The sequence below is a fragment of the Cheilinus undulatus genome, linkage group 23, assembly GCF_018320785.1.
Source record: "Cheilinus undulatus linkage group 23, ASM1832078v1, whole genome shotgun sequence".
NCBI lineage: Eukaryota > Metazoa > Chordata > Actinopteri > Labriformes > Labridae > Cheilinus > Cheilinus undulatus.
Window position 1 is genome coordinate 9,878,701 of NC_054887.1, and position 20,156 is coordinate 9,898,856.

Consider the following 20,156-nt stretch of genomic DNA (forward strand, 5'->3'; position numbering starts at 1 on the left):
TTCTCTGTGTAAGCCTGTGTGTGTGTAGGCCTGTTATCTCCTGAAGTGCGTTGGACTCTATCTGTGTTTCCTCAGATCAGCAAACAAACAGCAGAGCGTGATGCAGCTCAGGCTGGAGGAGGAGATGCACACAAACACTCACTTTATGCACACTGAGAAGCACTCTAGGAGAACAGATCATTGGAGACTGTCCCCTCCTCCCTTTAGAGGTGTCCATCTGTTGAATTTGCGACTGAGACCAAAACTGATTCAGATTTTTAGACTCTTTCCTTGTTCAACATCGCAGAAACACAGATGACAGACTGAATGCAAATAAGGGGGGATTGTGGTTTTGGAGACAAACACTACACATTGCCATCACTGGCCTTTCTAGGCTTTGGACTACAATCAACGCCTCTGCATCAGCACTGTCAGTGCTGCACTACTTTAGACTGCTCCACAGACCATTAAATTATACTAAAATGTTGAGGAATAATAACTTTAGTGCCATAATAAAAAAGGCGCCATTTAAATAGGAGAGAGAAAACTCAAATCATTACAATTAATTTCTTACAAATTTAACAACTGTCATTCTGTGCTTTAAAGAGCAAGCAGATTTTATACTTGGCTTTTTATAAAGGCAGTGTCGCCTATTATAGATACATCTTAGTAGGTGTTTTTGGATATGCAGTTATAAAACTTACTATTTCATGTTTTCTATGAAGCAATTTTTGAGGTGATAAAGAAAGGGTTGCCTGCTGAGAAGCATCCCCACAGCATGATGCTGCCATCACCATGCTTCACAGTGCGGATAATGTGTTTGTGGTGATGTGCAGTGTTTGGTGTCCACCAAACTGAATTCTGGGAGACGTTCAGTACCTTGAAAATGTTTTAGTATCCACCCCCTGACTTATACTTTTCAATAACCTTTCTCTGCGTCTTTTGGAGTGTTCTTTTATTTTCATGGTGCAACAGTAGCCAGTAATTAACCTATGACTGGACCTGATTGATTTATAAAATCAATAAAAGGGTAAAACATCCAAGATGGTGAATACACTTTATAGGCACTGTACAGTATAAAAGTGGTCCAGTCATTCTTATTTCTAGAAAAAGAAAGGACATCACTACATCAGTACTGATGTTTGCTAGCGCTGACGTTAGCCCATTCAGTGCTTCTGTAGCAAATGAGATGCTGTCATGACAAAAAGCCGTTTTGTGCTCCAGAAATGATTTGCAGGCATCTGACACCGACATTTCAAGCTTCTGAAACTTTCCATGCACAAAATGTGCACTACACAGAATATCCTCAACAGTATTCATGTAGCTCTAGCATCCAGTGAACAACGTGACCCGATTACTGTCCAGGCAGAGGCAGGGCCGGACAGAACCGACCATGTGACGTCAGATTCAAAAGGTCTACATGGGCACCAAGAGAGTACCGAATAAGTGCCGAAAGCTTGTTCATTTCCACTCTGCTAGTTTGTGATATGCCCTCTTTCAGCTAGTTACTGTCATTGCTAACTGCCCATGCTAACCACTTAGCTAGCAGCTAACTGGTTTTATGTGGAATGTTGGGACATGGACAAGTTTAAAACGGTCTATTCTGTACATACTCTGTAATTTATTTTGGTACAAAAGTGACAAATACTGTCACTCTAGATTATGCTAAAATTCTCAGGATATACTAAAATGCTTTTGCTGTTCTACTTCCAGGTCAAAGCCCTGCATGGAGGCTGTAGTCCATTCCCAGAATGCCTCAGTCCTAGTGAGGTGTATACATGCATGTTTTGGGTATGAGAATACCTCATCACTGCAAGTGACCCCAAAACACTTTGCAAGGACACTTTTAGCAGCTTTTCTCCCTGATTATAAGAAACATACATGAGACAAAATAGTAGTTTATGATTGAAGGAATACACCTTATGGAGTGCAGTTTTTAATGAAGAGTCCTCAGTTCAACACAATAAGTAAGAAAAAGATGAGAGCAGAGCTGTTCTATCTTTTGTTGCTGTTTTGATTGAGAGCCTCCTGGTGGCAGAATTTACATACTGTACATAAAAACTGGACATAAATATCCCTTTGCCAACTCTGGTGTCAAATCAGTCTTGCCAACTACATGGAACAAAGTCCCAGACCCACACTGCTCTATTAAACCTGGCACAAGCAACAAGTTAAAGTGGGCGTAGTGAGAGGAAGACAACAAGACAAAGAAGCCTAATTGGGCTGAAAATGATGGTAAATTGCAGCACAGTGGGATGCCGATCACTTGTGTGTCCACATGCTGACAGCTTCTGGTGAGGAGATGGAGGCTTTAGACACAAGCTAACAAAGAAATATTCAGCAATTCACTTTTGCTTTTGTTGCCTCAAAGCCAAGGGTATAATTAAATCTAAAGCGTCATTATTTGATTAGTTAAAGATTAACGCCTGAAAGCTATTTAGGGGAACTTAATTTTTTTTGTCACCTCAGTAGAGGAGTCAGGATGTCTTACACTATTTCCTTTCTGCAGATTATACATAAAACATAAAAACATAAAACATACAGGAAGAAACAGACTAGGGAGGCTTCGACTCAATCAGGAGAAGTATAATAATCATATTGATACTGGTTGCACAAGGCTTCTTGTTACAATCCTAACAGGAAGTCATGAGAAAATGTTGAAATTAAAAGTTTCTGTCAGCCAGCAGTGAAAAAAACATAACCCAACAATAACAGTTTCCTTTCTATCTTCTCTGTCTCATCATATTCCCTTCATTTCTTCAGTTATATTAGCAGTGTAGTTCTGATGAAAATACTGTTTTTGCTTCTGAAATTTAGCAGCAGTCAGGCATAACCTCAGGCTATGATAACTGTCTAATGTGTACAGACTCATTCCTCTTGATGTACCACAGGCATGCTGCTGTTTTATAATAGCATGGACTCTCTGAAATGATTACATTCAAACTGCCTTTATGTGAAAGTAGACAACAAGTATGTCCTGGCTCATCAACTAGCAATCATGTCTTTATAATGAAGTGCACTTCTTGTAATAAGAAGAACATGCAACATTTGTGTTAAATGACATGCAACAGAAGAGACAAAAAAGGCAAACAGTGAGGAAATAAGTGTATATATTAGAGGTGGTGATTATAAAAGCATGTGCTTTGATGAATAAAGTGCTACTACTAAAGCAAGGTCAGTATAGTATTGTTTATGCTTTATGACGAAATTTACTTGTCTTGTAAGGCCCTGTCCACACAGAGACGAATTCAGGAGTATACGCAAAAGTTTTTTGTTGTATCAGCGTTTCATACACACGGAAACAGTGTTTTGGGTGACTGTAAATGATACTTTTTGAAAACGGGTCCCAGAGTGCACAAATCCGTAAACGACTACCATTTTATCTCCATGTGGACGTCCAGCTGCATCTTTCTTGAAACGATTACGTCACACATAGCGTAGCCCTCTTGAGACGCCTGCGCAGGTCTGGCAAACACAGCAATGGCTGATTACAGGGTTGTGTTCGTAATGCAGAAGCTACTGAGCTTGTTACAGCTTTTACAGCAAAATCTGATGCTCCTATGCCACCCCGTGAAACTCTTGTACCATATGTTCCTAAAGCCAACGCGGAGAACAACCAGAAGGGCAACTAGAAGAAAGTTTGTGTCAGTTTTCTGTGATCTTCTTCTCTCTTTTGGTGCATTTCTGTGGCAGCAATACAGCGCCACGTACAGGCTTGGCATATGCACTACAGCGTTTTCAGTGGTTTTCAGTGGTTCCCTGCTTACATGGATATTTCCTGAAATTATCCTGTCTGGTCAAAAAAGAGAATATCGAGTGTTGGTGCTTGAAGATGATTAATGCAGTATGCTTTGTAAACTGGACCATAAGTCAGATTTGAATGCAGAGCAGATGAGTGCAGTGTGACTTTTTGTCTCTTAGTTTTATTCATCAGGACTTTATGAATCAAGATTGTTATTTTTGTTGTCATTGTGTTTACAATTTACATTAATGTGGGTATATTTCATTTTATTAAAAAGGGATCAATGCTAAAAGTCCTACCTGAAGTGATGAATCATCTAGATCCCTCTACAAATGCACTGGTTCCCAAATATTTGATGGTCTCTTTGCAGCTCATGTTTTTCTGGTGATGATTTTGCTAAAAATTAGTGGGTGGTATGTTGGGAGCTGCTGGAGTGCTTGTTTCACTCCAATTTTGCAATTTGTAGTCTCAGATGATGACAAAAATGTGGAAAACTGAAGCCAAAGTGTCAAAATGTTCCTCAGGGTGCAATCACAGATGGTACACTTTCTACAATCACTGTTTCTTCGTCTACTTTCTTTACTCGAGTGGGCCGTCTGTACTTTTACAGTTTCCGTTCTGCTTCTTCATTGCTGATTATCACTGACAATCTGCCCAGCACTGATAGCCACAGCACTTAAACTTGCTAAACGTGTGGGATTAGAGCAATGCAAATGCTGGAGTGAGGCACTGCTGCATGTGGCAGAGCTGACTTTGCACATCGAAGGAGGAAGACAGAGGGTGTACAGGGTTGAGGGATTAAGTCTTGTTTAATGGGATTCCTAACTCTCTTTCTCTCAGAGTACAAAAAGCATCCTAGAGAATTTGGCGGCTCTTCCATTTTTCCCCCCTGGATTACCTCTGCTGTTGTAAGAGAAAATCGGCCCTGCTGGGCAGATTTACCCACTTCCTTCACCTCTGAACAACGGGTAACCACGAGCCAGCTGCGCGCATCAAAACAACACCGGTTGAATGAAGAGGAAGGGAGAGAGTTCCTCAATGCTGCCATGAGAATCCAAGTCTGGATTCTCACATCAAAGATGAATCCCAGACAGTTAAATAATAGGCTTTGGCAAGCGGCAGGCAGTGGATGTTAATTTGTTCTGTAATGACTGTGAAGAGATGTGGAGGCGCGAGCAAGATGCACAGTGGGGAGCGCCAGCTGATTGCTGGGAGTGCTCCAGAATTACAATGGGTGGGTGTGAGTGAATATACAGTACGTGTGTGTCTGAATGAGTGAGGAGAAAAAGGGTAAAAATGTTTAAGTCTCCAGGGGAAAAATATGAAGAGGAATGGAAATGGATGGCTCTGCTCATTCAGTTTAGATCCTTGGTTCCAATGCATTTGCCATTTTAAGATTACATGCTTAAAGACTTACAATTTTGGACTGCTTGGAAGATTTTCAGACCATTTTTGCAACAGCGCAGACGTATAAGTTTATTACAAAATTTTACTTCATTAGACCCAACATTTCAGCCCTTGTGCTGATAAAGAAAGCATAAGGCAGGGGGAGAAGCAACAAAATATCCAGAGCAGGCATGAATGACTGCAGAATGACAATGATTAAGTCGGGAGCCAAATGAAGGAGGAGCTGGGGTGGAGGAGGGACACAGGAGCAGCTTGCAGAGAGAGCTGCAGAGCGTAGCCAGGCAAGAGCAGTTCAAATAACGCAGCATAAGAGCGATAAGCCAAATCAGCTGGCCGTCAGCTGATGATGGCTTGCATGAGATCAGCTGATCAAAATATAAGGCATCGCTCGACACTGTGGCCTGCCTGAACTAACACTTTACTCTCGATTTGTGGCAGAAATGATGCCAGTGACAGCACTGATAGGCAACTACTGACAACTACCACTGACAACTATATGGAGCAGCAGCACCTGGCATTTTAATTCTCAATCTCTTCAAAAGGAAACATGTTTACATCACTTGAAATATAGAACACTAATTTCAGGCTCATCAGGTCATGCTTACACACTAAAGCCGGGTGTACATTGTGTGATTTCAAGCCGACCGTATGACGGTATGACGGTCGTGGCAGGATGTCATCTCACACTATGCGACTAAATCGTTTAGAGCGCACGACCATCGTGCACGACCTGAGTGTTCACACTGAGTGACTGAAGTCGGGACAGCACGAGAAACGACACCCAATCCAACTGGGAGTCGTGCAACTCCAAATTCATGGCTGAATCACAGGAAAATCGCACAGTGTACAGCCGGCTTAATCTTGCTTTGTGCCCCCCCCCCAGTTTGCTGTTCGCTAATTTTTTAGCTATGTCAACTAGAAGAAGGTGATATAGTAGCAAGCAGAAGGGAGCATAACTCCAGAGTGAAATGTTGTGATAATGGCCTTTAAAACTGTAAAAAATGCTTGACAATTCCTATACATTTTTAAACATTTCCATACTGCCATGGAACTCTGAGTTTCCTATGAATCCAGTCGCTTAGATACCCAAACAAACACACATATGAAAAGTCGTCTCACCTGTACATGAAGGGGGCCACCGTGGCAGTATTGGGATGGTTGTGCTGCTGCTGCTGAGGAAGCTGAACCACTCCATTACCTCCAAGCGCTGCTCCTCCTCCTCCTCCACCCCCTCCTCCCAGCACCCCACTGGACCCAGACAGGGCCGAGGTGCTGGTGGAGGAGGTCATGCTGGTCCTTTTGCCCTCTGTAGCCCCAGCAGAGCGCTGAATGTAGAAACTCCCGCTTTGCCCTCCTTTCGTCAGCTTAGCCTTCTCGCCATCTCCGGACCTCATGTTCCCGCTGCTGTTTAAGGCTGACTGACTCTGGCTCTGCGACTGACCCTTGGGCGTGGTGGTGGAGGGAGCCTTTAGTCCTGGTTTAGGAATGCCGCTGCCATCTTTCTTTCCTGATGAAGGCTTCCCTCCTTTGGGGATGAGACTGGCAATTTTGGAAGTCTTCTTGGTGGGGTCAACGAATGACTCGCGCTCTTCTTTGGGTGGAGTGTTGTCCTTAGATTTCCCAATCTTGCTTTTGTCCTCCTTGTCTTTGGACGGGGCAATAGACCTGTTAGCAGATGCTTTAGAAAGTGAAGGAGAAGGAGAAGAAGAAGTTTTGTTTGATGCAGTGAGAGACGATGCAGGGGTCTTTGTCGGCATCTGTTTGGTCGTAGCACTGCTACTACCGCTGCTGCACACAGACCCCGTGGGGGTCAATCCATCCTCGCCATACTCTGACAGATCATCTTCCTCCTGCAGAGCCATCTCCGCCACAGATGGAGACGCATGTGAAGCCGATCTAGGGTTAATTAAACGGAACTTCTCCAGCATGGACCTTTGGGGTCCACCGCCACCAGCTCCTAGTTTTGACCCATCCCCTCCGTGTGGCAGGAGGCCTTCGGAGCCCTGGGGCGAGTGGGTGGGGGATGGTGAATGCGTGGGGCTCGCCAGCATGGACGACGTTGCGCTGTGCTTGAGGTTCATGGACTTGCTTCGCCAGGACTTGCCGGCGGTGGGTGACGGGATGGCAGAGGCCAGCTGCTGCCCGCTGAGGCTGGTGGGAACTGTCCCACCAATACTGCTCCCGTTCATCCCGCTGGGTGCTGGGATACCCCTCACCGATTCTAAACCAGGGAAGAAGAGAGAAAAACAGAGAGCCTGAGTTTAGGGCACTTAAGAGGCAAGATGTGCATTTCAACCATAACGTCTATCATCATGATCTACACATCTGAGCCAAATAACCAACTCAAACAAGTTTATCTCTGACTGATTTGCTAAAAAATGTTTAATTTTTAGATTGTTTTCAGACATTTTAGATTGATACATTCACCTTGGAAGTCCTGACGAATTGTTCACACACATTCTCAGAAATATACTTGTTTTTATTCTGTGGTACACATGATATCTCAGTTTTCACCATTTTTGCAAAGCCTTGGTATTCATTTTAGTAACTCGGTGACATTCCTGAAAGTTCCAAGCTAACACTGAAGTTCTGATTATGGAAAACTTTCACACACTTCCTTGAATCATACAACATGGGAAATGACATTTCCTGATGTCGCAGCTGGATCCTCTGCTGTTTTCATGTAGGATTTTACGAATTCAGCTCAGAATTCAAGAGGAGATGGGAAACTTTCTGAGGATTTCTGACTGTGTAAAGTTTAAAAATTGAGCTCATTCCCAAATGGCACCATAACAAGGCAGGTTGGTTAAAAAGAAAAGATTTCAGGTATTACTACGACTGGTGTCTCGAAGGAGCTGCATTCATGCGCGCTGTAACTTCGAGCTCACACTTCCACCCCCGGATTTCCACTTGCATAGAGGCCTGTCACAGTGTGTTTGCAGGTGGATAATGGTGATTATAAGGGACGGGGAGGCATGTTGTAACCATGACACTAAAAGTGACTGAACTTGCTATGCTAACACGGAAGGAAAGGAAATCATTCACTACACTGGATTCACCATCCAACACCAGCATCACCGTCTAACCAAAGCTTTTCCAATCTATATGTTTAAACATTTTGAGGAGTTATTTTTAGTCTACTTTGAAGGGAGTTTCCCTGAACCTAGATACTTTTTCCTCAAATATATTCTTGGATTGTACTGAATTCATCCCTGTTGAACATATCCATAGGGAGTGAGTAGCATACATCTTCCATTCTGAGGCTACAGAATGGGAAGAAACTGAGTTTCTGCCTCTGATTAAGGGTTTTTTAAGTACAACAATGGCAGGAAATATCAGCTGGAAAAGTCAGTAAGGAGGTGAGTAACACCAAAACAAAAATCTTTATGATAAATACAGAATAAATGTGTTTTATAGTAGTGGACTCACAAGGGGGACAGAGGGGGCAATTGTCCAAAGAAACAAACAAAAACAAAACCAATGTTTCAAGGTTCCTCCTTGGATACGGATATGGCTGTTGAGAAAATAAGACAAAATAACCCCTAGGATGCCCTTCAAGGTGCTCTTTAAGAGGACAACATGACAAAGTGATCTCATAGGCGTGCTTCCAGAGGACAAAATAAAGTAAAATGCCACCTATTCTACCCTTTCAGTGGACAAAACTTGACAAAATGCTTATGTGTGCTCTTCCAGAGGACAAAATATAATAACATTTCTCCTAGAGTGCCATTCCAGAGAATAAAACTTAAGATGTTTATAGGTGCCTTTCAAGAGGACAAAATGTAGCAAAATACCTCTTATACTGCCCTTTCAGTGGATAGGACTTGACAAAATGCTTATGGGTGCTCTTCCAGAGGGCAAAATATAGTAAGATTTCTCTTAGATAGCCATTCCAGCAATTAAAATTTGACAAAATGCCTATGGGTACCCTTCCAGAGGGAAAATTTAATAAAATGCACACTAAGGTGCCCTTTCAGAGGACAAAATATAGTCAAATTCCCTATAGTGTTCCATTCTAGTGGATAAAACTTGACAAAATGTCCTCATTAGTGCCATTCCTAGGAACAAAATGGGATGAAGTGTCCTCCCAGGTGCCATTTCAGTGAATAAAACTTAACAAAATGCACTCTAGGGTGCTTCTCCAGAGAACACAATACAGTAAAATGCCTCCTACAGTGCCCTTCCAGTGGACAAAATGTGATAAAATGCCCTTTAGGGCACCCTCTCATTGATGAGGTGCCTTCCAAAGTGCCCTCTTGGATGCCCTCCAAGTAGACAAATATGACAGAATGCCAACTGAGTTGTCCTCCCATTTGACATTGAACGATAATAAACTGACCTCTAGGGTACCCTTCCAGTCAACTGACAGAACATGATAAAGTGACCCTTATGGTGCACCCCTATTCCCAGTTGATAAAAAATGCCCTTATAGATGCCCTTTGAGTGGACAAAATAAGATAAATTGCCCATTTAGGTCCCCTTCCAGTGACAAAGTGCCCTCCAGTGCGCCCTCCCAGTGAACAATGCTTGACACATCGCCCTCTAGGGTGTTCTCCCAGTGGACAATATGTGACAAATTGCCCCCCTAGGGTTCCCTCCTGGTAGACAAGATGGGAAAAGTGCTTTCTGCCCTTTAGGGCATTTGTAGGGTTCTCTTCCAGTGGACAAAACAAAACAAACGGCCTTCTAGGCAGCCCTTGCATGCGCCAAAAGATAAAGAGCCCTCGTAGCTCAAAAACTTTAATGAACTCACAACCAACTCCTTAAGGAGAAAATACAGCACACAATTCTTCTGTCTTTCCAATATTTAGATTTATTCTCAGACAGTGCAAAACATGTAACATAACAAAGAGACAGGTAAAAAAACAAGTTCTGAAAGCATTTCATAGACTAATAGACCAATTTCAAGGAACACTTCTGCAACCAACTGAAAAAAATATAATCTGCACAGTTTTTTTTAACTTGAATAACATTTGTAGACATCTATTCCTTCATAGGCCTGAATGCTAAATTATGATGCATGACTGAGGTGTTTACTTCAGCCAGGTTTTCAGTGAAATGGTGCAAGAAAAACACAACCAGCTGAGTCAAACCACACATACATAAACACTGAGAGCACATAAACATCCATCATGCGTGTGAAATAAATGTTTCGGCGCCGGTCGCTGTGCATTGACCTTTACAGCCCCTCACAATTTTCCTGGCAGGTTAATAGTCCGACCATCAGCTCTGCTCTTCCTCCTCCGGTCTCCTACACACAAACAGGATGCACTACCTGCCAGATAAGTATAGTATTTAAATGTTATAGAAAACAGGCATGCACCAGCAGCCTAAAATGCATTTCCTCCCGGTTATGAGTTTTAGTCCACTTCAGAGGGGAAAAAAGGCAGAATATGAGATGGGGATAAAGAGGGGAAGGCGACAGAGTGACAGCATGAAGTCATGCACCATTAGACTGAGCGTCTGTCTGGCTGTCAGTCAGCACAGTGAGCAGGGTTCAGCTGGCTCTGAGTCACCATCAGTCTGGGCTTTAAAGCTCCTTCAGGCAGGCGGGCAGAGGATGTGGAAAGGGGGGCTGGGGGCCAAGAGACTATAACTGGCTTACACACTTCTGACAACATGCTACTAAACCTTAAAACACATCTGAAAATGCTTCAGTGCACTGTATGACACCTGAGGAGAAAGTGCAACCTGTCAGCCTATAACACGGACAATATAGACACTACTGAGCATCTCGTTAGTAATCCATACGCAGGTCAAATACAAGGAAATGTAGTCCTTAGCAGCATAAAAGGAAATATAAAAAAGGTTAAGGCTCCACTGTTTAGGTGGAGAAAGCGCTTTGCCAGCAGCAGTTTGGGGTGATCATCATTAGAGAAGCAGGAATAAGTGAGAAGGCCGTCATAATAAAATGTACTGCCTTGTTGAATGAATAAGCTGTGATTGGCTGGGAGTGCTGGGAGACAATAACTCAATCAGCTGGCAGTCAGCTGATTGCAGCTGGGTCTGTGACTTCTGTATCCTGCTTGGATAAACGCTAAGCCTCAATCTGTGGTGCACAATCTGGGCACAAAGCCTGGCACCGAGCGCAGAGGGGTTAGATTTGAATTGTTGTATTGAAGGGAAAGTTCATTTTTTTATATCACACTCATTCTGATTAAGACAAACCTATAAAAGAAGGAATTAGGATTTTTCTTCAAAAATATTTACACTTGAATGTTTGCAAGTGTAGAGCATAAAATCTCTGCTGCAACAAATCATTTACCTGGTATTTTAAAAAACATTTCAGGTTAAGGAACAATTTGGCAGCACTTTGTTTTAGTGGGCCCTAATTATCTTGAAAGTCTATAGTAATAAATGTAATTATCTATTAATTTCTCAAGGATAAGGTGGTATTAACATAGGCTTGCATTTTACCATTTAATAACAAAGTAATATTGAGGAAGTATTAATGTTAAGTTATTTTAGTTATCTAAGTAATAATGTATTAAATATCAAGTAATTCTCCATAATATCAGCAGTTTTTTTTTTTTTTTGGTTATTAGGTAGTATTTTAACCTAAACCTAACCTTAACCCTCTAACCAAAAAACCTTCTAACCTCACCTGAACCTTAATCCTCTTAATATTTTGGCAGATCTCTGGGGATTAGGTGGTATTTTACCCTAAACCTAACCTTCTTACCCCTAAACCTAACCCTCATCCTCGTAATATTTTGTCACTTCTTTATTGATAAGGTGGTATTTTACCCTAAGCCTAAACCTTTGACCCTAACAATTGTAATATTTTAGCAATTCTCTGCTAATCCGGTGGTATTTTACTAAGTAATTTCTTAGAAATAAGACAATAATAGTCTTTATCAGTTGCTTGTTAATGCCCAGGTAATTTATTCATTTAAGCCATGTAAATAAAGTGATTCCTTCCTTTATAATTTTCCAGTAATTTTCACTGATAGGATAAAATACCACCTTATTACCAGAGAACTGCCACAATATTAAAAGAAATTACTTGACAATTAATATGCAAGTACTTGAGGCGTGTCAGGATTTGATTCAATTATGACTCTTAGGGCTACTATTCGATTCTTAATTGATTATTGATGATTCTGATGCTCTTGTTTTTTATATTACATTTCTGTTGTTCTCACTGTGTCAAACATAATAAAAACATTACATCTGTGTTCAAAAAAAAGAGATCAATCTAATTTCTACTATCCTCTAATGGGAGATGTGTGTAAACAGGAAAGTTAAAATTGAACTTAACCAAAGGTTGCAGCATCCTTTCCTTGTAACGTTTCTTAAATTTAATTTTTCACAGATGAACAACTGGTTATCTAAATCTAGCTGTTATGCTCTGTGTCAGAGCTCCACCTTTTTGTTCTTGCTATTCCACAGTATTAAATATTTAAATAATCAATTATTATCGATTATTGGACATTTATAAATCGATTCAAAATCTTCCACCTCCACATCACGATGCTTTTAAGAATAGATTTTTCTCTTCTATTTCTAGTAAGTACTAGGTAAGTACTTCACTAATACTCCAAGTTTCTGAGTTAACACTTGGTAAAATGCCAACCTATTGCAAGGTAATTGCCACCTCATTCTCAAGAAATTACCAGATAATAACCACTTACTTTTGATTAATTTCTTAGCCTTAGACCCGACTACAGCACTTCCCAGACGGGCCGCAAAAGGTTATTTACAATAACTAAAATTCACAGGAAAAAATAATTAAATCATGTTTTAAATTATCCTACTTGTTTATGTGTTATTATTTTTAGTGTCAGACATAAAAATAACTGCCAGAAGTTTTAACCCATGTCACCTTTCTACAATTTATTTTGTCTGATGTTTACAACCAGTGTTATGGTTGAACTGGTGCTGGATTAACTGGTGACCCTTTATCCCACTAGGCCTCTCGATTCTAAGAAATTGTCAGTGCCTCTGGAGACTTTAATGCAACTTCCGAGGGAGCTTTCTGGGTCACAAAGTGCACGTACAGAGATAAATATTAGAATAAGAAAAATTAAGTGCCTTTGCAGATGTTTGATTAAAACAAAACAATTGGTATTTGCTCATTTATTATATTTTGTGACCCCATAAATACTTTCTAAGTAATGTTAATGTCTTAGAATGCTAAGCACTGTCATTGAAATTTCCTATTTATGAAACAAGAAAAGGTAAATATTTGAGTCTCATGTTATGTAGGCAATGGAAGACTTTCAGGTCTCAAATTGTGCCATAAAATAAATAAAGTTTGGGAAAGGCTACCCAACTGCATGGCCATCACAGCATTGCAACGATCAGCAGACCCAGGCTCAGTCCATACAAGCGCCAGATAGTGATAATACTGTTACTACCCGCCCTAGCATGACTCATAATGCAACCGCAAGGGACTCCTGGTGTCAACAGTATATTATAAAGGAAATCAAAGCACTTTGTTTTTATAAAATCTCACTTTTATGGTCTCATCCAGCTATTATCACTTGTGTCTCCAAAAACCAGCATGGCAATGGCATCAGTACCACACCTGAGGCTTCAGACAGTCCACCACTCGATCAAGGATGTTATATTGGCGATTTCCTCCTCTCTTGGTGGCATAAATTCAGAACTCGCTGGTGAAATGAAATGTGTATTTCTGTGCGAGCGAGTGCTTCGACATCCATCTGATGCTGATATTAATTTGGATGAGAGAGCATCCTCTGTAGTGTTTGTGTGTCCTCTGTTTTACCCCTCATCTTCAGAGACAGTGCGACAGCCCTGAGGCGCTGTTTGAACGTGAATGAAAGAGGTTACAAGTGTTAGTGTGGTCGTCTCTGTTTGTGTGTCCACTCAATTAACCTCGTCTTAAGAGACCCCACCCCCGCCTCCCCTCTCCACCACCCAACCTCTCCTCCCTGCTCCTCCATCCCCACCCCGGGGGCTGTTTTGCAGCGCCACCATACTTTTAACCGAGCGGTGACTCGTCGTTTCTATGGCAACAGACTCCTCTTCCTTTTTTTTCTGTTTTTTCCCTCAGTGGCCACGAAATGAAATGTCACTGCTTCTGGGTGGTGGACCCTCTGCTAACAAAACCATATCACAAAACACAACTATGCTACTTAGAAGAACACAAATGAAATTAAAAGGCTAGATTCAATCAAGTTGAAATAACACGTGGAAGCTGATGCATAGATATACATGTCTAAGGGCCAGTTAGAGCCAGCAGGATGCCATGCATTTGTGACCTTTAATCTCAACTTTTCAGCCTTTGTCATGAATGTTTTATGACTTGAACTCTTTGTTACATCATCGTCAGACTGATAATAAATCAGCATCTTCCTACAGGAAGTGTGCAACTTCCTCGCTCAGTTTCAAAATTGCTTTCTCATCTTGGCCGAACAGCAGAGCAGCTTTCACGCGTTTGAATTCTCAAACAACAAAAACACATGGTTCATTTTACTTAGCTGAAGCTAATTAGATAGCTGCATGGAAAACAACAATGATGCAATGCTTTTCCACCCTCTTAACTCTTGCAGACATTCACTGGTAGGAGTAAAAAAACAAAACACTGTTCTAGCTGCTCATCATCCCTTTGAGCCATACATATGTGAAACCTTGGATGTTTCACCCATTTATTGATTTTTCAAGCCTGGTCAATATCGATGCACCTTTGGCTGCAATTACAGCCATTTTGCTCCATTCCATTTTGCAAAACTGCTCAAGCTCTGTCAGGTTTCACAGGGATCGGGCGTGAATGGCCCTTTTTGAGTCCAGCCACAAATTCTCTATTGTGTTGAGGTCTGGGCTTCGACTTGGCCACTCCAGAACATACACCTTTTTGTCTGGTGCCTTTCAGGGCCAGCTGCCAAGAAGCATCCCCACAGCATGATGCTGCCACCACAGTGCTTCATAGTGGGGATGCTGTGGTTGTGGTGATGTGCAGTGTTCTGATCACCAAAAAGCATGATTTTTGTCTCATCAGAAAAAAGTACTTTATTCTACTTGATCATGCAGTCTCCCATATGCCTTTAGGGCAGCAACTCTTTTTATGATTTAATGCAAGTATTCTTCAACAGTGCATTTCTCTTTCACACTTTCCCAAAAAGCTTTGACTGTTGAAGAACCCAGGCCTTCTGTTGTTGCTCATAGTCCCTCTATTGGTGTATTGGTGTGTATTGGTGGCCTCTCTCACTAGTCTCTTTCTTGCACGGTCACTCAGTATGTCAGGACGGCCTGATCTAGGCAGATTTACACATGTCCTTCCATTCTTGATGATGGGTTTAACTAAACTCTGGGGGATGTTCCATGCCTTGGAAATGTTTTTGTATCTATCCCCTGACTTATACTTTTCACTAACATTTTCTCTGAGTGGCTTGGAGTGTTCTGTTGTCGTCATGGTGTAATAGTAGCCAGGAATACTGACTAACCAGTGACTGGACCTTCCAGATACAGGTGTCTTAATTCTGCAATCACTTTAGTCACATTGACTGCACTCACGTGATCCCCATTTCACTAACTATGAGACTACTAGCACCAACTGTCTGGATCTCTGTTGAATTATGTCAGTCACACTGTAGGTGGTGAATATTTATGCAATCACTTATTTCACTTTACATATTTTTGTTTGAATACGTTTTATAAGCACTGTAATGACTGGCAGTGTATCTGCATTTAAGAAAAAGGGCATCCTTAGTTTTTAACTTGTTTCATATCTGTCCAGTTTAATGCCTAGCTGCAAACAAATCAATACACTGATTTGGTAAAAATCAAGACAACAAAAAATACATACGAAAGGGTGGCAATAGTGGTCAGATAGTAGGAGATTATTTCAAATAACAACAGCAGAAAACTAACAGTACTTAAATGTTTGTAAAAGACAGTGCAGCATACCATAAGAGGGGGGAATCAAACTAGTTGTTTAAAAAAAATCTCCAAAGGATGTATAAAAAGACTTGTGGGAGACACTTCCTGTATCCGTTTCGTTCTCCTGCTTTATCTGCTACCTGCTTTTGCCCAGAAGGCCTCAGTCTGCATCACTGACATTTCAGTACAATTGATTTTTTTCTTGTTGTTTTTTTCACTTTGGCCAAAAACACTGTTTCATCTCCCCTGCAGTGAAGCTCCAACACCTTGTGTCTTATCTCTCAGCAAACTCGAGGTCTGACTTCTGCCAGCACTACGGAAAGGACGTATCCACTGTTTAAGGACAAATGATATCCACTTTTAACAACAGAATAAAAGAAAAGAACTGATTGAACATTTTCTATCCTGGGGATGAAGATGGGTATCTCTTTAGATGACTGATTTTAAATCAAAGCAAATAAGGTTAAATCAGTTCCTCCTAATTTCTACTTCCTCTTTGCTCTGAGTTTGCAGCAACAGAGTTTGATAGCCTATATTACAGGTACAGCAAGATGTGAAGATGGAAACCTCATTTTAACTCACTGTATCTCCTCTCTCCCTTCAACACCTCCTATAAATCCTCTCTTAAAATCCTGCAGTGTCTCCCTTCAGTGACTCGACAATGCCTCAAGATTAAGGGCTAGATCTCATACATAAGACAAGACTGTACGGTTACTGTATGCCAAAGTAAAAGGGTGTGTAATTTTATCATTAACTAATCAGGAATAGTTCAAATTAGGATCAGTGCATGAACCAATAGGTAATGATTACTCTTCTGAAAGAGACAAAAGGGAATCTTTAAACTACCATAAACAAAGAGCCTGAACTGATCCCAAATATTGAAAGTAATTAAAGCATCACAGGCTGATAATTTTACCCCTTCCAACAAAAAGAGGCCGCTAAAACAAGCATTTACTTATGAATAAAACACTAAACAGAACACAAGCTCTAAACGACTGTAGGACTCTTCTCTCCAAAGCATAATCACTCTCATTAGCCTCCTCATGCTTGACAGCAAAGCAGTTTGAATTTTGCCCCTGCAGCCAGCTCTCAAATGTCTCTTTCCACGCTGTGAGAATCTGTCACCGCCTCCACTTTATGGCAGCCATTATAACTCAGTTGGAATAAAGAACTGGGGATGATTCAGCAGACTGGTGCAGACTGGTGATGAGGGACAGGGCTTTTCTGCAGCCCTCAGCTTGTCTGTCTGAGTCAGTGGCGCCACCAAGTGGTGTGGATGGAGAATGTGAAATGTGTCATGTAAACCTCCAGTTCAATCAGTTTAACTCTTTGAACAGTGGTTTTAAGAGCAGCAGAGTATGGTTCTTACCTCTGTCGTTGCCGCTGGCATACTGGAGAGGCTTGCTCTTGTCGATGCTGTTGAAGCTCTGGCTGCGACGGTTGAGGTTGGAAGAACCTGGGCTCCTGGAAGCCCCGCTGCCTGCAGCAGGGACTCTGGAGGGGCCTGGTAACCTGCAGGAGTTGAGGAAAAAAGAGACTTTATTTTTGGGTTGGAGTTCAGCAGAATCAACTCATACAGAGAGATTATTTGAGTCTTGCCTTTGTGCACAAACAAGTTTGATGTTGTTTTGTTGAACTAGCATCAAAATTTTGTACAGATAAAGTTTCGTACGTGGGCAGAGATAGTTTTATGTGTTTGCAGAGAAAATTTTGAGTGTATGCAGTGAGTATTTAATACACAAGCAGGGAGCGTTTTGTGCATATGCAAAGAAAGTTTTATACGCGACAGGGAAAGTTTTGAGTGTATGCAGAAAAAGTTTCATACGTGGTAGAGAACGTTTTGAGTGTATGCAGAGAAAGTTTTGTACGCGGTGTAGAAAGTTTCGTACGTATCAAAAACAGTTTTGAGTGCATGCAGAGAAAGTTTTGTACGTGGTGGAGAAAGTTTTGAGTGTATGCAGAGAAAGATTCGTATGTGGCAGAGAAAATTTTAAGTGCATGTAGAGAAAGTTTCATAAGCAGCAGAGAAAGTTTCGTACACGGCAGAAAAAGTTTTAAGCACATGCAGAGAAAGTTTTGTATGTGGCAGAGTTTTGAGTGCATGCAGATAAAGTTTCGTACGTGGCAGAGAAAGTTTTGAGCGCATACAGAGAAAGTTTCATATCCAGGCAGAGAAAGTTTTGAGTGCATGAAGAGAAGGTTTTGTACACGGCGTAGAAAGTTTCGTATGTAGCAGAAACAGTTTTGAGTACATGCAGAGAATGTTTCGTATGCGGCGGAGAAAGTTCTGAATGCATGCAGAGAAAGTTTTGTACGTAGCAGAAACAGTTTTGAGTACATGCAGAGAAAGTTTCGTACATGGCGTAGAAAGTTTTGAGTGAATGTAGAGAAAGTTTTGCACAGAGCAGAAACAGTTTTGAGTACATACAGAGAAAGTTTCGTACGCGGCGGGGAAAGTTTCATATGTGGCAGAGAAGTTTTAAGTGCATGAAGAGAAAGTTTTGTATGCACAAAGAGAATTCACAGAGTTTCAAAAGCAAGCAGAGGCAACCTGAATGACAGCAGTATGGTTTGAGTAGGAGCGCAGGAATTTTGAGCCAGCAACTATAGATTAGACATTTTGAGCACAGAGAAAATCTATGCACAAAAAGGCAGTTTTGAGCACAAATACGGGTTTGAATAGAAAATTTGAAGCCCAGAATTCTTAAGTCATGCTCTTAATACATTAAAATGTGCTCATGAATTTTGCAACAATAATGACTCCATACATACATAATTTTTTTATGGTTACTATCCAAGAAAGCATTTTTTCTCTTCTCAGTGTATTTAATGGACAACCCTATCTATGGGTTTTTTTCAAAAAGAAGAAATATTTTACGGTATATTCTATCATTTCTGACTGAAAAATCCATCTCTGTGTTTCTGCTGACAGTGTTGCTAAACTTCAGTAAAAGACTAAAGACACCAAGACTAAACTTTTAAAATGCTGCAGCTTTATACGTTATCCATTCGATATCTTCAGACTGCTGACTAATATAACTGGCAATGGACAAAAGCACTTTTAATGTGCATGCCAGTTTTATTTAAAGTTGGCTTTTTCAAAGTTAAATCCAACAGTGACTAGTCTCACTGCTGACTCAAGGAGACCAGAAGAAGAAGAAAAAAAGAAGTTTGTCTGTATGGACTCTATAAGGTGCATACAGGGAAGCAGAGAAAGTTTGTCTCTCTACGAGCTGAAAGAGTCCCTCCACGATGACCCTGGGCTCTGTGTGTGTCAGAAGAGAGATCAAGAGAGAATGAGTGAGACAGAGTGTGTTCCCTGGTGGGCTGAGGAAGAGGATGAAAGTAGGAGGTGATCTTTGAGTTTGGTGGAGCTACGTGACAGAATACAGAGCGATACAAGGGTCTGCTTGATGGAGGGGTTGATCGAGGTCTGTCAGCAGAGAAAACTGAAGGAAAAAAAGAAGTAGGAAAATGAAGCTGGGGACATCTTGTGGCTCTTTACTGCATTATCTTTCTCTACTATGTTAATATTCCATTTGTGTCCAGAGATATACTTGCTGTTTGACCTAGCATTCACATATGCTGCACCACAAGCATATTTGTAAATATATCCTCAACCTTCCGCAATCCTGGAGGAAACCTCTTTAGAGATGTCAAAGCTAACTGTTTACAATTACCTGATGTGTGGAATGTATACAACAAACATGGAGACAGTGATAGTGGTGGCAATTGTAAGATCAAAACTAATATGATAAACAAATGTATTAGAAACAACAGATCAGCTCTGGCCACTCATGACCAGCGTCAAAGCATATCGTCTACACTCTGTTTCTCAGACATTTACCTCTGTGTGACTGTTGAGTGGTCATCAGAGTGACTCTGTGACTGTTGAGTGGTCATCAGAGTGACTCTGTGACTGTTAAGTGGTCATCAGAGTGACTCTGTGACTTTTGAGTGGTCATCAGGGTTACTCTGTGACTGCTGAGTGGTCATCAGAGTTACTCTGTGACTGTTGAGTGTTCATCAGAGTGACTCTGTGACTGTTGAGTGGTCATCAGAGTGACTCTGTGACTGTTGAGTGGTCATCAGGGTTACTCTGTGACTGTTGACTGGTCATCAGGGTTACTCTGTGACTGCTGAGTGGTCATCAGAGTAACTCTGAAACTGTTGAGTGGTCATC

General features: G+C 41.3%; 1 protein-coding gene across 5 annotated transcripts in view; it reads right to left on the bottom strand.

Annotated features, from left to right (window-relative positions):
- The window catches only part of nav3 (neuron navigator 3), a 340,033-nt gene that overhangs the window by 137,189 nt on the left and 182,688 nt on the right, over positions 1 to 20,156 (bottom strand). For all 5 annotated transcript variants that reach the window (XM_041780603.1, XM_041780602.1, XM_041780601.1 and 2 more), the window contains 2 exons: positions 17,343 to 17,485; positions 6,248 to 7,349 (listed from right to left, as the gene is read on the bottom strand). In XM_041780603.1, coding sequence (XP_041636537.1) covers positions 6,248 to 7,349; positions 17,343 to 17,485 — 1,245 coding nt within the window. The remainder of the gene's footprint in view (positions 1 to 6,247; positions 7,350 to 17,342; positions 17,486 to 20,156) is intronic.